The sequence below is a fragment of the Bos indicus x Bos taurus genome, chromosome 5, assembly GCF_003369695.1.
Source record: "Bos indicus x Bos taurus breed Angus x Brahman F1 hybrid chromosome 5, Bos_hybrid_MaternalHap_v2.0, whole genome shotgun sequence".
In the NCBI taxonomy this organism is placed as follows: domain Eukaryota; kingdom Metazoa; phylum Chordata; class Mammalia; order Artiodactyla; family Bovidae; genus Bos; species Bos indicus x Bos taurus.
This window is the reverse complement of record NC_040080.1, coordinates 7,586,549-7,605,168: the sequence shown is the minus strand read 5'-3', so window position 1 is coordinate 7,605,168 and position 18,620 is coordinate 7,586,549. Positions and strand designations below refer to the sequence as shown.

At 57.6% G+C, this 18,620-nt stretch overlaps 1 protein-coding gene across 7 annotated transcripts in view; it reads left to right on the top strand.

The window, feature by feature from the left end:
• ZC3H7B (zinc finger CCCH-type containing 7B) overlaps window positions 1–18,620 on the top strand; it is a 56,628-nt gene that overhangs the window by 25,008 nt on the left and 13,000 nt on the right. For 4 of the 7 annotated variants that reach the window (XM_027540679.1, XM_027540677.1, XM_027540680.1 and 1 more), the window contains exons 3-15: window positions 817–850; window positions 989–1,186; window positions 2,017–2,175; window positions 5,075–5,155; window positions 6,263–6,319; window positions 9,212–9,254; window positions 9,844–10,037; window positions 10,450–10,771; window positions 11,576–11,664; window positions 12,459–12,558; window positions 14,298–14,459; window positions 16,484–16,689; window positions 17,684–17,784. In XM_027540679.1, coding sequence (XP_027396480.1) covers window positions 817–850; window positions 989–1,186; window positions 2,017–2,175; window positions 5,075–5,155; window positions 6,263–6,319; window positions 9,212–9,254; window positions 9,844–10,037; window positions 10,450–10,771; window positions 11,576–11,664; window positions 12,459–12,558; window positions 14,298–14,459; window positions 16,484–16,689; window positions 17,684–17,784 — 1,746 coding nt within the window. The remainder of the gene's footprint in view (window positions 1–816; window positions 851–988; window positions 1,187–2,016; window positions 2,176–5,074; window positions 5,156–6,262; window positions 6,320–9,211; window positions 9,255–9,843; window positions 10,038–10,449; window positions 10,772–11,575; window positions 11,665–12,458; window positions 12,559–14,297; window positions 14,460–16,483; window positions 16,690–17,683; window positions 17,785–18,620) is intronic. The other 3 variants (XM_027540681.1, XM_027540683.1, XM_027540684.1) reach the window with 1 other exon arrangement.

The following is an 18,620-nucleotide window of genomic DNA, read 5'->3' as shown; positions in this document are numbered from 1 at the left end:
GACATGGTCGTACCCAGGGACTGGTTTCTTAGGCAGAGGACAGCCAGCCAGAGCTCCTTCTCAGCAATGTGCACCTGGAAAGGTCTATACAGTCAAAGCTATGGTTATTCCAGTGGTCATGTATGGATGTGAGAATTGGACCATAAAGAAGGCTGAGCGCTGAAGAATTGATGCTTTCGAATTGTGGTGCTGGAGAAGACTCTAGCGAGTCCCTTGGACTGCAAGGAGATCAAACCAGTCAATCATAAGGGAAATCGACCCTGAATATTCATTGGAAGGATGGATGCTGAAGCTGAAGCTCCAATAGTCTGGCCACCTGATACGAAGAGCCAACTCATTGGAAAAGCCCCTGATCCTGAGAAAGATTGACGGCAATAGGAGAAGGGGGTGTCAGAGGATGAGATGGTTAGATAGCATCATCGACTCGATGGACATGAATTTGAGCGAATGCTGGGAGATAGTGGAGGACAGAGGAGCCTGGCGTGCTACAGTCCATGGGGTCACCAAAGAGTCAGACATGACTTAGCGACTGAACAACCACAGCAGCACCTGGGAAAGCCTGGCTGCCAGGCCTGGGGCAGAAGCAGGACCTTCCACCATCCTTTTGTAGGAAAGAGAGGGGCAGCGTGGTGTTGATTTAGGGGAAAAAAAAAAAAAAACTGCTGTCCCCTCATCTCGGTCCACAAGGTGATGTCTGAGGTCTGACCTGGGGGAACCAGCTCCCAGGCATGGTCTCTAACCTGTGGCTCTGGTTCCTGGGTCTGTGGGAGGCTGAGAATCCTGGGCCCGTCCAGACCTTGTGTCCTTTTCCCATAGGTCAACCCTACCCTTAAAGCAAGAAGAATATGAGGTGAGCATCAGGGGCTGGGCTGGGGGAAGGCAAAGGGCAGGGTGTCCCTGGTGGGGGACATGGGGCTTGGGTGACAGGGCCCGAGCTGGGTGCAGAAGACCCCCTGAGCACCCTCATTCCCACGCCCTGCCCCGGCAGGCCTTTCTGCTCAAGCTGGTGCAGAACCTGTTCGCTGAGGGCAATGACCTGTTCCGGGAGAAGGACTACAAGCAAGCGCTGGTGCAGTACATGGAGGGGCTGAACGTGGCCGACTACGCCGCCTCTGACCAGGTAGCCTTGCCGCGGGAACTCCTGTGTAAGCTCCACGTCAATCGGGCCGCCTGCTACTTCACCATGGTGAGCTCCCCCCACCCGCTGGTCCCACCCACACGCCCCTGTGGCTGCTCCGCCCCCATGCCCCTCACCCCCGCCCTCTGCTCCCAGGGCTCTCAACCCCAGCGCACAATGGACTCACCTGGAGAGCTTTTAAAGGACTAATACATAATAAAAAGTGTTGTCATGATATGGAGCCCAAGCCCTGCCCCAGATGAGTTAAGTTAGGTTCTCAGACGGCCTGGGCCCTGGCAGGAGTCTGTGGGCCATCAGAGCTGAGGACCGGCGCCCTTATCACCATCTCTTTCTGCAAACCCCCTCCCCATCCTCCACCACCTTCCTCCTTTCTCCAGACTTCAGGTTCTGCCTTTCCCTCATTCTTGCAGCTCCAGCCTTCTCCTCTTGCTTGTCCTCGCTCAGGGCCTCAGTCATTCCCCAGATCCTACGGGGCTCTGCAGTGGGCTCTGCTGAGGGTTAGGGTTAGGGGAGTCAGGGCTGGATGAACGGGTCTACCAGATGCCCGTTCTTCACGGTGTGTTCTGTGTGCTGAGCCACTTTCCTGATGTTGCCTCCTCTGGAGATGCCTGTGTTACTTGCAGTCTGTGGTCTTCTGAGTGGCCGGGCTCATGACTGTAGAGTTCGAAGGCCCTTCCCCTTCATGTCCTGCCAGGGCTCCTTGGCTGGACAACAAACACCCTTGATTGGGTCTGAACACCAGAGCTGTCTCCTGGAGCCCTTGCCCCCGCCCCGTCTGCGAGGAAGGGAGGAGGTTGGTCCTCGGTCCCCGTGGAGGCAGGAGGCTGAGGGAGGGCGGGTAACAGGCTGACGGGCGGCCCCCTGCTCCTCTCTGGCAGGGCCTGTACGAGAAGGCGCTGGAGGACAGCGAGAAGGCGCTGGGCTTGGACAGCGAGAACATCCGGGCGCTGTTCCGCAAGGCGCGGGCCCTGACCGAGCTGGGGCGCCACAAGGAGGCCTACGCGTGCAGCAGCCGCTGCTCCCTGGCCCTGCCCCATGTGAGTGCCGCCTCGCTCGCGGAGGCCAGGCTCCCCATCCTCTCTGGGCCCACGTGCCTCACCCCTCTGAGCCTTGCTTTCCTCCGCTGAGATGCTGATATTAACACCAGGCACTGCTAAACATATACTTGTGTATCAACTTACTTACTATTCAGGTTCTATATTAACTTACTTAACCCTTGAGAGAGTCCTGTGAGATAGACGCTCTCATTATCCCCATTTTAAAGATGAGGAGACAGAGGCATGGAGAGGAGGGAACTTACTGAAATCCCAGTGAGGGGGCAGGGTCGAGACTTGAGCCCAGTAGTCTGACTCCTTTTATATACATACATACATACACACACACACACACACACACACACATATATATATATATATATAAAATTTTGGGGGGCTTCCGTCGTGGCTCAGCTGGTAAAGAATCTGCCTGCAACACCAGAGACCTGGGTTCAATCCCTGGGTTGGGAAGATCCCCTGGAGAAGGGCGCGGCTACCCACTCCAGTATTCTGGCCTGGAGAATTCCAAGGACTGTAGAGTCCATGGGGTCAGGAAGACTTGGACACGACTGAGCGACTTTCACTTTTATTTGTTTTTGTCTGTGCTGGGTCTTCGTTGCTGAGTAGGCTTTCTCTAGTTGCGGCGAGTGGGGGCTACTCAAGTTGGGAGCATGGGCTCTAGAACACAGGCTCAGTAGTTGTGGCTCACGGGCTCAGCTGCCCCGGGGCATGTGGGATCTTTCTGAATCAGGGATTGAACCCATGTCTCCTGCATTGGCACTGAGCCACCAGGGAAGCCTGAGCAGTCTGACTGTTTAATCTCCACCCCTCTCCTAGAGTCAAGGGTTTCAGTGAGCACCTAATGGGGGTGTCGTGTGTGTGGGATCCTGACGTCCAGGGTGTCATTAGGTGGGGAAGGTCAATGGGAAAATCCAGTCAAAGGTCTTGCTTGCCCCAGCTCACACACAGCTGGGCACATGTCCCCTCCCCATTTATCCATCAACTTAACAAATATTTATGAAGCGCCCACGGAGTGTCCAGATCTGTGCCTTCCAGGGACCCACAGTCTGGAGGGAGACACGTGAAAACAGCCCTGAGGTCTAGGCCTGGCTGCACGGAGCCTGACATGATCCTGGCAAAGCCCCTCCTCTCCTCTCTGCAGATCAGCTCCATGTCTATAAAGTGCCCTTCCCACTTTGTCTCTGGAATCATGGGTGTGAAAGGGCTTGGAGAAGGGTAAATGCTGCCTAGGAAGGACTAAGAGAGCTCTCAGGAGTGGTCAGGATCCTGGAGGGCTCCCAGGAGGAGGCAGGGCTTGAGTGGGGCTGGAAGAAGCAAGAAAGATTTGAGTGGGCAGAGCAGAGACGAGGCTGGAGGCAGGATGATCAGGAATGTCAGTGCCAGAGAACTGGTCTGGGTTTGGGTTCTAATCTTGGGCCTGCTATCTACGAGCTCTGTGCCCTTGGACACAGGGCTTAGCCCCTCTGAGTCTTGGTTTGCACCCCTTTGAAGTGGGGGCGATGACATGAAGCGGGGGTGATGGTATACCATGCACCATAGGGCTGTGCTGAGGATGGAATCAGAAAGTCATACAGGGAAGTGGGCACAGTGGATGGACACAGTAAGAGTTCAGAACACTCACTGTTGTTATACTTTCTGTTTATTATTCTTGCTTCTCCAATTCAGTTTACTCTCTTTTGATCTAGTCCCCGACCTCCACCGAGTTCTTCAGCATCTGCAGCAGGTCCACATCTGGGTCCTGGGCCTGCCTTCTTATAGGAGGAGAGGGTGGCTCTCACCTCGCTGTACAGGCCAGGGAGCCAGACCTGTGAGGGCTCCCTGTGAGGGCTCCCTGTGAGGGCTGGTAACTCCCCAGAGGGACGTACCCACGTAAGGACTTCTGCCTTTGAGTCAGAGAATTCCCTCGTTTTCCCGGGCAAACGCTGACCAGGCCCTGCTCTGTGCTGGGTGTCAGGACCAGAGGTGACCCAGACCCTGGGCTCCAGGAGTTGTCAGTGAGGTGGGGAGGTGGATGAATGAACAGCGTCCCCAATGCCCATCTGAAGTCAGGACTGCAGTCGCCGTTGCTCTGTTCACTGACTGGTCTCCCCACTGAACTGGCACCTCAGGGAGGCCTGGGCCCCACCTGCCCTGTGACTGCGATGTCCCTGGCCTCCAGCTTGTGCCTGGCACATAGGCGGTGGTACAGACATGGAGGGTGGAAGGGGTGCTGGGTGCCATTACTGAGCACAGCCGTGGGCCAGGCTCCTTCTAGACTCTACCCGGCCTTGTTCCTTGGCGCCTGTGCTCCATCTGCTCGTCCTCACCTGCAGAGAGCTCCAAGACACTGTTTGATAAAAGAAGCCCATTGTAGAACAAGCAACAGGTGTAATATAATCTCACTCATATACAAAAAGAAGGAGAAAATCCCCACAAAGCAAAACTAAACATCCTTTGTCATCCACGTGTGTGTGAGTCCCTAGCTGAGATCTGTAGGGACACAGAGCACCCTTGTTGGCTAAGCTCCCGCTATGGGAGTGGGAGTCTAGGGTGAGAGTCCAGGGAGTCCTTACTCCATCTCTGACATTTCCGCCTTCTGCAGTAACTGTTACTTGAATTGTGGAAACAAAGAGATAATATTGAAATGAAACCCCAAACGTATTCCTTTCTACTCCGTATAATAAAGGGAACAGGAGAAGCACGGTTTCCTGGCCCCAGCCCCCCACGCACCAGCCGTGTGACCTGAGCAGCTAGCATCCCCTCCTAGGATCTCGCTTCCGTACCCATAACCTGGGGTAATGGGGACCCTGTCCCCCTTTGCTGGGCTGCGCAAGCGTTTGGAGCACAGCTTCGCAAGTCGGAGCAAACTCACCCCCCCTTACCCTGTGTCTTGCCTTCTCAGGATGAAAGTGTAACTCAGCTTGGTCAGGAGCTGGCTCAGAAGCTTGGGCTTCGAGTTCGGAAGGCATATAAGAGGCCCCAGGTAGGTGGGCCCTGGGCACTGGGGCTTGGGTGGGGCTGGGGGGTGGGGAGACGTGTAGAGGGGGGCCGGGGCCTTTGAGAGACATAGGTGAGGGGGGCTGGGGCCAGGCCAGGACAGAGGGGGTGACAGCAGGTAATCTTCCCTGTCTGTTGGCTGAAAGCCCTGGAACGGCTTTCAGAGCCTCTCGGAAGAGGAAAGAACAGCCAAAGCTCCCAGCTCACCCTAGACACCAGCTGTTAAAGCCTGCTCAGTCCCCTGTCCTGGCCAACCTTAACATCCCAGAGATGGCCTCAGTTGACACTGGTGTCCTTCAGCCTCCTGTTCTCAAATAACCCCCGTGTGGTGCATGTTTGAATTGTCGGTATCTGTTTGGCTCATTCACATCCACGTGTATTCATTTGGCTCCTACTTTGGGCCAGGAAGCCACATTCAGGAGAGGGTATGGCTCTAGAGTCTCTGCTGTGACCTGGAGCAAGTTAGTTCCTCTCTCTCCCCCTTCTTTTCCACATCTGGGATGTGGGGATAATCGTGTCCCCTCTCAGAGGGCTCAGTGAATTGCTGAAGCTGAAGTTCTAGTACTTTGGCCACCTGATGAGAAGTGCCAACTCCTTGGGAAAGACCCTGATGCTGGGAAAGACTGGGGGCAGGAGGAGAAGAGGGCGACAGAGGATGAGATGGTTGGATGGCGTCACCAACTCAGTGGACTCAAGTTTGAGCAAACTCCAGGAGACAGTGAAGGACAGGGAAGCCTGGTGTGCTGCGGTCCATGGGGTCACAAAGTGTTGGACACACTTAGCAAGTAAACAACAATAGAGGGCTCATGGGAGGATCACAGGGAGAGAGTGTTTGAGACTGTGCCGGGCACACACAGGAAGTGTGTGCCTAGAAGTCCTCTGCCCTGGTCGTGGTAGCAGGAAGAAAACATCCAAATGGAACTCACAGAGACAGGGTGGGCGACTCCCTGCAAGCCTAGGGGCAGGAAGCTTGGGAGGGCACCACAGACCCCACCCGCCTGGTTGGGGCTCCTTTGCAGCCCCAGCTGGTGGGAGCAGCTGAGCACCTTTGCAGAATCGCCATCTCTTCCTGTCTCTCTCCAATCTCTGGCAGGAATTGGAAACCTTTTCTCTGCTCAGCAACGGCACTGCGGCTGGTGTGGCAGATCAGGTAGGATGGGGCAGGACCCTGAGCCGATCCCCACCATCTGTACCACTGCCCCGCACCCCACCCCCTGCCCAGGACCAGCCTATCTTGGTTCATCCATCATGAGAGCTTTGGGTTTGTTCTCGGATATAAACAACCTCAAGCAGCAGAGCCAGAGGCAGCACACTGAAGGGTTGGGCTCAATCTGTCCCCATTCTCACCACTGCAGCCAGTCCCTGCCTGGAGAAGTGGGGTGATGACAGCTTGGGCCTGCACCAGGCTCTTGAGGGCAGCCCTGGGACCCAGAGCACCTCCCCGCTCCCAGGAGGGGCCTCCTGGGACCACAGGGGCGGAGTGGGGGTATGGAGTATGGCTGCGGTGCTGGGAGTGGTCCCCACACATTAGAGTCAGGGTTAGGTCACTGCAGGGGGACCGTTGGGGGTACCCTCACTTGTGGACCCCGAGAAAGAAGCCAGTGGCAACAGGAAGAGTGGGAGTAGGACTGAGAGAGAAAGGCGGTTGAGATCGGACCACCAGGCCTTGTCTAGGGGGCAGGGCAGGGCCCTGCACACATCAGACCCCCCACCACCCACCACACAGGAACTGCTCAGGAGGACCTGGGGAGGGGGACGGGCTGTGAGAGCTGACCGTGGCTGGCGTCCCGCCTCCTTGTACGTAGGGGGAAACTGAGCACAAGAGTGACGAGGGGACTTGGCCAGCGCCACACAGTAGGACAGCTCATTCACTCATTTACTCCACAGACTCCCAGGGAACCCCTTCATGGCTCTGGACTGCCGCTGGGCCAGAGCTGAGACAGGCGTGTCCTTGCCCTTGGGCGCCTGGCAGGCTGCAGGGGAGGCACATGTGGACCTGCCTGTGTAGCGTTCAGGATGGTTTGTAACCAGAATGGCTAGGTCTGCCGCATACCGGGTCTTCAAAAAAAATTTAAATTAAGGGAATGTCATAGTCTGTTCTGGCCACTGTAACAGAATGCAGGGAATTTCCTGGTGGTCCGCTGGCTAGGACTTGGCACTTATTGCTGGGGCCCCAGGTTCCATCCCTGGTCGGGGAACTAAGATCTTGGCCATGTGGTATGGCCAAAAAAAAAAAAAAAACAGTCATGTACTGGGTGACTTACAAATAAGAAATTTATTACTCACAGTTCTGGAGACTGGAGGGTCTCCTGCTGTCACTGGTGGCATGGCCTAAAGGAAATGACATCATGTCCTGGCCTTAGGTTCCCTCTGTAGAATGGAAATGACACTGGTGCCCGGGTCCCTGGGTGGGTGTGTGGCTGGCATAAGGGAGTGCAGTGCCCGAGGCAGGGCTGGGCCTGTCGGGTCTTTCCAGGGCAGTGTTGGGGAGCCCCTGCAGGTCCTTGGGGCCCACGAGGGGGTGTGTCTGCTCATCACAGCAGGCAGAGTGGCGCTGGGCAGGCACAGCGGCTGCTGAGAAGACAGTTGTTGAATAACTGAATGATCATGGCCAAAGGGGCACAGCAGATATGGGTGGGATGCTCAGCTCCACAAGGGCCAACCCTCGGTGTCCACTGAGTCTGTAGCCAAGGGGTGCCGTGCATGGCAGTGGGCACCCCAGCCCCTGGCAAGCCAGCCACCCATCCCTGCAACCTTATGGATCCCCCACTACATATTGGTCACAGGGATGGGAGTCTTTAAGAAGCCCAGGCAGAGAGGATTCCACGATGGAGAGGACCCTGCCTCCCTGTGCTAGCATGGTGCCATGTATGCGTACACATGTGCACACGTGCACACACACCCCCACATCCACCACACACTCCCACACCCACATACCACCCCCTACACACAGTGGCCTGCAGACACGTGGGATGGAAGGGCAGGAGGGGCCCAGCTGGATCCCCTGACCTTCCAGAGGTCCCACTGAGATGCTGCATGTGAGCCTGGCCACTGGGCTCCCCACCAGATTCTCCAGTGTGGAGGTGCCAGCCAGGCAGTCATTCCCTGCGTGCCTGGGAGCAGAGATGGCACGAGCTGTGCCCACAGGGCGCTCCCCGTGGTTTGGAGACAGCGAGGCCCCGGGGCACTCTTGGCAGCCTGGGGAGCCAGACGCAAGGAGGACTGTGAGATCCAGGACCAGACAGAGCCTGAGGCAGCCTTGGCCTCCTGCTCACCTTGGGCTTCGCAGAGCAGCCAGGCTGCGGGATGCCGGCAGGTGGAGAGGAGGGAGCCGCTCACTTGAGTGCCTGGAGGCAGGTGGGGAAAGGCAGGCCACAGCCCAGTGCTGGGCACGAGCCAGGCGAGTCCACTCGGGTCAGGCGTGGAGGCCGGTGGACGAGAACGCCAGGTTCCCCAGGCCAACCTCCTGGTGGCCTGGGTTTAAAAGTTGATGTTTCACATTCGACTGACACATGTAGCACTCCCTGTGTGTCGGGCACTATTCTAAGCTCTGTACAAATGCCACGTGATCTCATCCTTTTAACAGCCCGGGGAGGAGGTGACTGTGCTGTCCTCATTTTACAGATGAGGAAGGGGGCCCAGAGAGGGTGGGGGACTTGGTCAGGCCCACAGCACAGGCTTGGGCCCAGCTTTTCCTCCAGTGGGAGGTCCGCAGGGGGCAGGGGAGTCCCACCTGGGCCAGTTGGGCCTGAGGCTATAACTGGGCGAGGGGACACTAGTCAATCAGGAGACTGGTGTTTTAGGCTTTGAGCTGTGACCTGTCCACGCCTGGCATGCACATGGACGGCTCAGTAAAACACCCCCTTGTGACGGGCAAGGAACCAGTTCAGAGGTTGCGTCCCCTCCCTCTGAGGACACTCTGGTGAGAGGCAGACACAAGGCCCCTGACCAGCCGGCCTGGTGGTTAACACAAGCGGGCCACTCAGGGAGGGGCCCTCCCAGCCCGTGTCTGTCTGACCCGCCCCGTCCCCCTTCTCTACAGGGAACTTCCAATGGATTGGGCTCCATAGATGACATCGAAACAGGTAGTGTCCGTGATGCCAGACGACGGGGTGGAGATGCGCCCTGGGGAGAACTCAGCCCCCACCCCCCACGACCCCGGGAGGTCAGCCTGGTCAAGCCCCTGCAGATCCCTGGCCCTGCAGACAGGGCTCCTAGGGGCTCCCTGCCCTGGGGACTGCCTGAAGTACAAAAGAAAAGAGTGAGTGCAGGAAAACAGACTCCCCTACAGGGCGAGTCTCCAGCCTGGGAGGTATGGGGTCACCTCAGTGGGACCCAGGTGGGGGTCCACCTTTCTCGAAGTCCTCCTCTTTCTTTGTCTTCCTCACTGGCTTCCAGGAGGGGTCACAGTTACAAAGTGTCCTTGAGAGGGGGTGTTGCATACCCCAGAGGTGGGCACTGACCTGGCTCATCTGGGAGATGCCACAAGACTGAAGTCCCCTCTGCCAGCGAAGCCTCCCCGTGGGGTCAGGCCATGGGGCAGGCAGGGCTCCAGGCTCCGGGGAGGCAGGGGAGGAGGGCAGATGGTAGCTGAGGAGCCCCGGGCCCCGGGCCAGCTCCCCCATTCCCACCAGATGGGACTCCCTGCAGCTACTGAGCCCACCCCATCCACAGACTGCTACGTGGACCTGCGAGGCTCCCCGGCCCCCCTCCCCTCCACCCCCACGATGCCCCTCTTCCCTCACGTTCTGGACCTGCTGGCCCCCCTGGACAGCAGCAGCAGGGCCCTCCCTGGCACTGAGAGCCTGGATGACTTCTCCGATGGGGACGTCTTTGGTCCAGAGCTGGATACCCTCCTGGACTCGCTGGTGAGCATGGCTGTCCCCTCCTGTTCCCAGAACCCCTCTCCCCACTCCCCGCTGGGACCCCATCACATCCTCACATCCCAGGTGAGGGGGAGGGAAGGCCCGCATCCATGTCGCAGTGGGGAGACTGAGGCCTAGGGGAAGGCTGCTTGCGCTGGATGAAACAAGAAAAGTACAGATCGCGCATCCAGGAGGGACTGAGGTCCGCCCTGTGGAACGGGCCTGGGCACTTGCATCTCGCTGGTGTTCTCCTCCAAGAGGGACTGAGGTCCACCCTGCGGAACGGGCCTGGGCACTCGCATCTCGCTGGAGTTCTCCTCCAGGAGGGACTGAGGTCTGCCCTGTGGAACGGGCCTGGGCACTCGCATCTCGCTGGTGTTCTCCTCCAACTCCTCCCTCTGTTCCCATCTCGCAGTCTCTGGTGCAGGGAGGCCTGCCTGGCGGCGGTGTGCCCAGCGAGCTGCCCCAGCTGATCCCCGTGTTCCCCGGCGGGACCCCGCTGCTGCCCCCTGTGGTGGGGGGCTCCATCCCCGTGTCCAGCCCGCTGCCCCCTGCCTCCTTCGGCCTCGTCGTGGACCCCTCCAAGAAGCTGGCGGCCTCTGTGCTGGATGCCCTGGAGCCTCCGGGCTCAGGGCTAGACTCCCTGGACCTGCTGCCATATTCAGAGACCCGATTGGATGCCCTTGACAGCTTCGGGTCATCCCGTGGTTCCCTGGACAAGCCCAGCTCCTTCCTGGGTGAGGCCTTCCACCACCACCTGAAAGTTGGCAAAATGCCATCTGTCTCTAGTCTCTGGAGAGTGCAGCTGGGATGACAACTCCTTCCTGGTCTGGGGCCCCTGGCTTTGCGTCTCCTGTAATGCCCACCACAGCGTGGGCCCAAGACCTCAGGGGCTGGGTGACTTGCTTAAGATCAACAGCAGGGCTGGTATATAGTCTGGTGCTCTCTGCCCAGCCTCCCAGGACCCTGGGATCGCCAGACTGGTGGGAGGATGATCCTGGGGCTGGGGGCAGAATGCAAGGCCATGGGTTCCTCCAGCACCACTCTGACCTAGGACCCTGCAAGGAAACAAACCTTCCTGGGCCTCTGTGGGACCAGTTTTCCGACAGACCTAGCCTAGAGTGCTCGCTGTTGATGGGAATTCCCAGGGGGCACAGATGGGCTTCACGGAGACTTCCTGGAGGAGGTGACAGCTAGCAGGATTGCCTGCCAGCCGACGGAGCGATGCTATGCAGGCCTGGTGTTGGAGGGTCTGGTGGATGAGCAGAGGTGTTGCCCACAGGGTGGGTGGGTTGGGGGGCCTTGAAGGCCTGAGGCTGGTCTCGGAGGACCGTGAGCCAAGCTGAGGAGCTCAGGCTTTCTCCCAGGGGCTATCAGGGCATAGAAGGTGTAAGCGCGGGGTGGATGTGCCTGAGCTGGGAGGCTTCTCTGTCCCCGGGCGATAGCTCACATAGGAGAGCATGTGTGGCCTGGATGGCTTCTCCAAGTTAGAAATACAGAAGAGAAATACAGAAACATAGAGGGCCCCTTACACCCTTCAGGACAGGTGACCCCTCTGTCTTCTCGCCCAGAGGACACCAACTCACAGGACCATCGTCCCTCGAGCGGTACTCAGAAACCAGCCCCCTCGGTGAGTGACTCGGCCAGGATGGGTGCCCAGGTACCTCGTGCTCTCCGGGGGGTGGAGGCAAAGCCCTGTGGGCTCCAGAGTGGGGGTGAGCCCTCAGCGTGGGATGAGGTCCAGCAACCTCAAGAGCAGGTGGGCCAGAGATGGTCTCTTCCTGGCCCTTCCACACCCTTCCTGGCCTGGTGGCGTGCTGGGAGCAAGCAGAGGGCTTGGCCCTCGCTTTTCTGACTGGAGAGGACATCGAGACTCAGAGGATTGAGTGATCTCTCCAGGGTCATTAACATCCCATATCTCAGGATTCAGCCAGCTTTGAGTTGAAGAGAGCATCTGTCCAGGACTCAAGTGACCTAGACTCTGGCCTCAGCCAAGACAGTAGCTGTGTGGCCCTGGGGAAGCCACCAAACCTCTCTGAGTTTTGCCTTCTTCCCATCTAATGAGGCTGTAGGGGCTTGGGAGAGAGGATGGGTTGCGGGGGCTGGTGGTGGGCTGTGCTTGGACCCCAGTCAGGGCCACTCCTGTTCACTCCTTTTACGTTGGACTTTGACTCAAGGAAGGGTTCTAGGCCAAGGTCACTGTCACGCAGGCACCTTGACTAGGCTGAAGTAGCCCTGTTGGATTCTTGGATCATGTTACAAGGACCTCCCCGTCTGGGAGGCTGGGGGAAGGAGGAGGGTCCCAGGCTGTGGTTCGGCTCTTGAGTGGGATGGGGGGGATGTCACACTTCTGGTGCCCAGGCTGGCCCTGGTGGCTCCGGCCACTGTCCAGCGCCTAAAATGGCCAACCTCCTCCTGTTACAGCCAGAGCCTTCCATGCCCAACACCGCCTTGCTCATCAAGAACCCCTTGGCTGCCACCCACGAGTTTAAGCAGGCCTGTCAGCTGTGCTACCCTAAAACAGGTAAGGCCACACCTCCGTGCTCCACCCCTCTGCCCAGAGATAGCAGGGGTCTCAGGAGCGTAGAATCCCAGAATGCCAGAACCCCAGTGCACCAGTCAGAGAGAAGTCTGGGAAGACAGAAGCCCTGCTGGCTATTTAGAGCAGCCAGGGATGTCAGGGGAGAAGGCAATGGCACCCCACTCCAGTACTCTTGCCTGGAAAATCCCATGGGCGGAGGAGCCTGGTAGGCTGCAGTCCATGGGGTCGCTAAGAGTTGGACACAACTGAGTGACTTCACTTTCACTTTTCACTTTCATGCATTGGAGAAGGAGATGGAAACCCACTCCAGTGTTCTTGCCTGGAGAATCCCAGGGACGGGGGAGCCTGGTGGGCTGCCGTCTATGGGGTCACACAGCTGGACACGGCTGAAGTGACTTAGCAGCAGCAGCAGCAGCAGCAGGGATGTCGGGTGGGGCAGGGACTTTCAAAACTGCCAGAAAGGCTGGAGGGGTGGAAGCCAGGAGACACCATCGAGCCTGTAGGCTACTTCTTCACAAGCTGAGGCCCAGAAGTGGGGTATACTGCTCACACAGAGCTCAGGGGGCTGCTGGCCAGTATCACGGCTATCCCATAGCCCAGAGGCTGGTTCCTGGCTGTGGAAGGCAGGGTCTAGCTAGCTGCTGCAAACATATCTGCTGAGAAAGTGCAGCCTGCATCTCTGTCCACATTCACCTCTCCATCCAGCTCTCACTGGGTGAATTCAAACCTTGCCTAGAATCCAGAGGACAGAGGAGCCTGAGAAAGGTTATTTCCTGGGCTCCCCGCCCCTGAACCCAAAGGAGACTGTAGGAGCAATTCCAGCTAGGTACCTGGTGTTGGTAAACAATTTTCAACACACCTAGAATTTCAGATTTCTAGACTCAACATCATTTCATCTGCCAGAATTCCACAGTCCTGATGTTTCAGAATAATATTCTCTGGGTATCTCAGGGTTACAAATCTTCCCAGCCTGAAATTCTCCATCTCAGAGGGGCTGGAGTTGACAGGACTCAGAGGTCATCTATTGCTGTCGTCCACCCCCTCCCCATCACATGCATATCACGCCTGCCAGAGTCATCCTGCGAAGCCCATGGCCCTACAGGGCCAGGGGACAAAACGCCGTCTAGCTGGGTGTCTGTGCCCACGAGGAGGTTTTTTTCCTTGTACGGAGTGATCCGCAGTCCCCTGCTAGGGAAGCAGAGTTTTTGCCCACCAGTTGCTGGCCAGCCACGTCATGTAGGTCCCCATGAGGGACCTTGGTCCTTCTGGTCTCTTTGGGGAGACTCACCCCACTCTATTGTTGGGAGAGAGGAGTCCCTTGGTCAGAAGATTCAGGAGGACCAGGGGAAAGAAGAAAAGGAGCAGGGGAGGGAGGCTAAGGAGAGCTGGCCATGCCTCCATGGGCAGGAAAAAGAGGAGATGGAGCCTGCTCTCTGCCGGCCTCTGTCTTCATCATTTGTTCCAAGCAGACACTGACATGGTCAGGCTCTCTGACTGGAGAGTCAGGGCGGTGGTGGAAAGGGGGTGGATGCTGAGAAGGGGCTCCTCAGAGGGGATCTTCGGCCAGCCCCAACACCCTGTCCGCAGGGAGCACAGGCAAGGAACTGGCGGGAGGCCCGGAGGAAGGAGGTGGGCTTCTAGGCAGCAGTGGGGTGGCCAGTCCCCCGTCCCCCTTCAGTTCTGCCTCCGGAACCGCAGTCCCGGACCTCCCTTCCCCACAGGCCCCCGGGCAGGCGACTACACCTACCGCGAGGGCCTCGAGCACAAGTGCAAGAGGGACATGCTGCTCGGCCGGCTCCGGAGCGCTGAGGACCAGACGTGGAAGCGGATCCGGCCCCGGCCCACCAAGACCAGCTTCGTGGGCTCCTACTACCTGTGCAAAGGTGGGTGGGCCGCCGCAGGAGCGGGCGGCACGGCCAAGGGCCCAGCTGCCCACAGCTGGCCGCGGCTCTGCGCCTCACCGCAGGCAGACAGGCAGACAGACAGGTGGTCTGGAGAGGATGGAGTCAACGTAAGAACAAACAACCCCGGCCCTGACCGGCTCTGCAGACAGACAAGAGCCTCTGGGTGTTACACTCGAGCTGGGGCCTCGGCAGCTCCTGGGTGGGAGGATCAGAGAGTTCTGATACGCTGCTGGGCCCCAAAGGGCTATGGGAAGGATGTGGAGAGAACCTATGTAAAGCACTGGAGACTGGACCATAGTAAGGGCTTGATAGACACTAGCTTTTAAAAACTCGTGTGTTGTCATCATCCTCCCTTCTGGCTCACGTTGGGTTGACATGTTGTGGATATTCGGCAGGTACCTCATTTGCTTTCTTCTTCTTCTTCCCAACCAAGCGTCTGGGTGCCATCTGGGTGCAAGACCTGAACAGTCTTGATAGCGTTCAGAGCTTTAGAGTGTCACCCTTTTGTTGCCACCGTCACACATCCTCACGACAACTCTGAGTGAGGAAACTGAGGCTTTGGGAGCCCGCCCCAGACTCCGCCTTTGTCCCCCAACCCAGCCCGTGGCAGTAGCCCACCCAGGCTTTCTGGATCAGCTTGTTGTCTTCCCGGCTGGTTCTAAGAGCTAGCTTTATTTTTTTTAATATTTACTTACTTACTTTTGGCTGTGTCAGGTCTTGGTTGCGAGATCTTCCTTTGCAGTATGTGGGCTTTTCTCTCGAGTTGTAGCACACGGGTTCAGTTGCTCCACCACATGTGGGATCTTAAGTTCCCTGACCAGGGATTGAACCTGTGCCTCCTGCATTGAAAGGTGGATTCTTAACCACTGGACCACCAGGGAAGTCCCTCAGCTGGATCTTAAAGACTTGTCATTTCTGAGCCTGAAGGTCTCCGGTCATGCGCAGCCAGTGTGGATGAAATCCCGATTCCATGAGGCCTACAAGTCCCCCGTCGGCCCTGAGCAGTCGCCACATACACTGAACCCTGACTCTTGTACACATTGTGCCCTGGGAGCCTGATCATCCTCTGCTCCTCCTTCAAGCAGTGCCCAGATCTTGGGAGCCCCCCCAGGGCTCCCCGATGGACTCAGAGTTGGTCACAGTGCAGAGCCCACTGTCTGTGGGGTCACTTGGCCACCGGCCTGCTCATCCCTGTGTGCCGGCAAGCCTGGCCAGGGGCCAGGGGCGACTTAGAGTGTAAGGGAGGGGGATGAAGAAAGAAAAGCAGTTCCCACTGCCAGGAAATGGCTGGTCTCCAGGTTATAAACCTGCTGCCTTCCCAGCTCCCTGGCCCCCAGGAGTTTATTTATTATTATTCTATTTACTATCATTACTTTTTATTTTATATATTATTTCACTTAATTCTTACAACAACCATGTTCTCGTTTCATGGACAGCTGAGGCTCAGGAATAACAGGGAATCCCCAGGCCACATCTGCCAGACCCCAAGGCCCATGCTTTCCATCACCAGGAGTATTTTCCTAGTGACTAATAATAATATAATAATAATAATAAAACCTCCCATGTTTATTTAGAGGCTTATATATGTCTGGGCTTCCCTGATGGCTCAGATGGTAAAGAATCTGCCCGCAATGCAAGAGACCCTGATCCCTGGGGTGGGAAGATCCCTTGAAGGAAGGGCATGGCAACCCACGCCAGTATTCTTGCCTGGAGAATTCCATGGACAGAGGAGCCTGGTGGGCTACAGTCCATGGGGTTGCAAACAGTCGGACACAACTGATCGATTAACACTTTCACTTTCTATATGTCTACAAAGCCCATTTGTGCCTGCCATCTTGCCTGGCCCATACACAGCAGCTCTGTGCAGGGGAGGAGCAGGGATGACCGCATACTCTCCCAAGCCCCGCTGGGTGGCTGCCTGTCTGTCCGGCCGCGGCAGTGGCTGTGAGGGTGCTGCGGTGCCGTCCGCCTGGCGGACCGTGTGTCCTGTTGCCTCTTTGCAGACATGATTAACAAGCAGGACTGTAAGTACGGGGATAACTGCACCTTCGCCTACCATCAGGAGGAGATCGACGTGTGGACGGAGGAGCGGAAGGGCACCCTTAACCGCGACCTGCTCTTTGACCCGCTGGGGGGCGTCAAGCGCGGCAGCCTCACCATCGCCAAGCTCCTCAAGGAGCACCAGGGCATCTTCACTTTCCTCTGTGAGGTACCAGCCCCTCCCCAGTCCATGCACAGACCGGGGTGGGCTCCATGGTGGGCGATGAGCCCGGGGACCCGAGGGTTTTGGAGGCCTGTCCTTCCAATGAGTAGGTTCCTGGGACTGTCATAAAGTTGGGCCCATAGGACCCTATGGCACTAGAGCCCGGATCCTATCCAGTCCCCTCATTTTGCGGAGGTGGAAACTGAGGCCACAAAGAGAAGGAACCACACCTGGCTCTTGACTTCCGGCCACCAGAGGCCAGACTCAGGTGCCCTAGGAACTCATGCTAAGCTCCCCGCGCTTCCTCGTTCAGCTGTGCTGGTTTAATGCCCATGGTACCTTCCGGCCCACTTCCCTGCCTGTGTCCAGGCCAGGCCCTCTCCCCGGGGTGCCCTCCCTATGTTTCTGCGTCTTGGACCCTCTGAGTCTCAAGGGTGATGCCAGCAGCCCCACCAAGCTGTTCATTTCCTCCCCAGAGCTGTCACAGGAGACCCTGCTGGCCCCTGCCTCCCCACCAGGCATCACGTGATACGGGCAGGGACAGGCTCCATCTCTGGGAAGTGAGGGCGCTGGGTCTGGGTTGCCGGCACGGTTTGGTGCTGCTCGGCCAGCCCCCATCCCTCACACAGCCAACCCTTCCCTCTGACTTAGAGCAGGTGGGCCTCCCGCTCCCTTCAGGGGACCACAGTCTGCAGCCTAGGGGTTGCATAGACTTCACAAAGCACCTGCAGTTCTGTTAGATCCTTCTTCGGTTTCACAGTGGATCCGTGGGACAGAGCAGGTGTGGTTTTCCCCTGGGTTACAGCTGAGGAAACGAAGGCTCAGAGATAAGGAGTAACCCCTGCCCCAGCCATTTGGAGTGGTGGGATCAGAGAGGTGGGGGCCACAGACCCTGGGGTTCCCTTCCTCATCCCCCTGACTCAGGACAGGGCTTGCAGGGACCCAGTCTGTCCCTCTGGGGTGGCCATGCTGGGTCCCAGCCCACCCCCTCCCTGGGCAGATCTGCTTTGACAGTAAACCCCGGATCATCAGCAAAGGCACCAAGGACTCTCCATCTGTCTGCTCCAACCTGGCTGCCAAGCACAGCTTCTACAACAACAAGTGAGTGAGGCCCACAGCCAGACCCATGGCCTGGATCAGGGAGGGAGCAGGTGGAGAGGCCCCCTGGGGCAGGTTAGATGCCTGGGGAGCAGTTGTGGCCATAGGGTGGGCCTAGGGTGTCAAGGTAAGGGGCAGGATTTGAGACTCAGATCCAGCATCCACCTGGAAAGGACAGAACCACATGTACTGAGCATCTACTATAGTCCAAGCATTTTCTTACGTATTTTAATAATCAAATCCCAGGGACGGGGGAGCCTGGTGGGCTGCCGTCTATGGGGTCACACAGGGTCGGACACGACTGAAGTGACTTAGTAGCAGCAGCAGCAGTCATTAAAGTCCTCCTGTGTGGAGGAGTGAGTGTCTCTGATACATGGTTGACAAAGCTGAGGCTCAGAAGCTGCTTACTCAGACAGCAAGTGAGGGCCACATCCCTGACTCCCATCCAGCGCCCTCCACGGTCCTGACACAGACACTGGACAGTGAGTGTGAGAGGCTGTGGGGTCCAGCACCCACCTATGGTCCCTCTGATTCCTCTTGGCTGTGCCCCAGCCTGAGTTGATGGAATCAGAGTTGGGTCCAAACCCCAGCTCAGACCCTGGTCTGTTTTATATCCTCTGACCTCTGTGACCCTTGGTTTCCTCTTCTATAATGTGGATGTTAATCCCCATCTCCCAGGGTTACTGGGAAGGTAGTTAAAATTCCCAGCCTGGAGGAGATGCTCAGGCGTCATCCCTCCGGGTGCAAGACCAACTCTAGGGTATCAAGCTGGGGAACCCAAGGGAGATGCCCTTTCTGGGGGTCTGGTGCAGCTCCTTCCTAAGCCGTCTCCAGGGTGA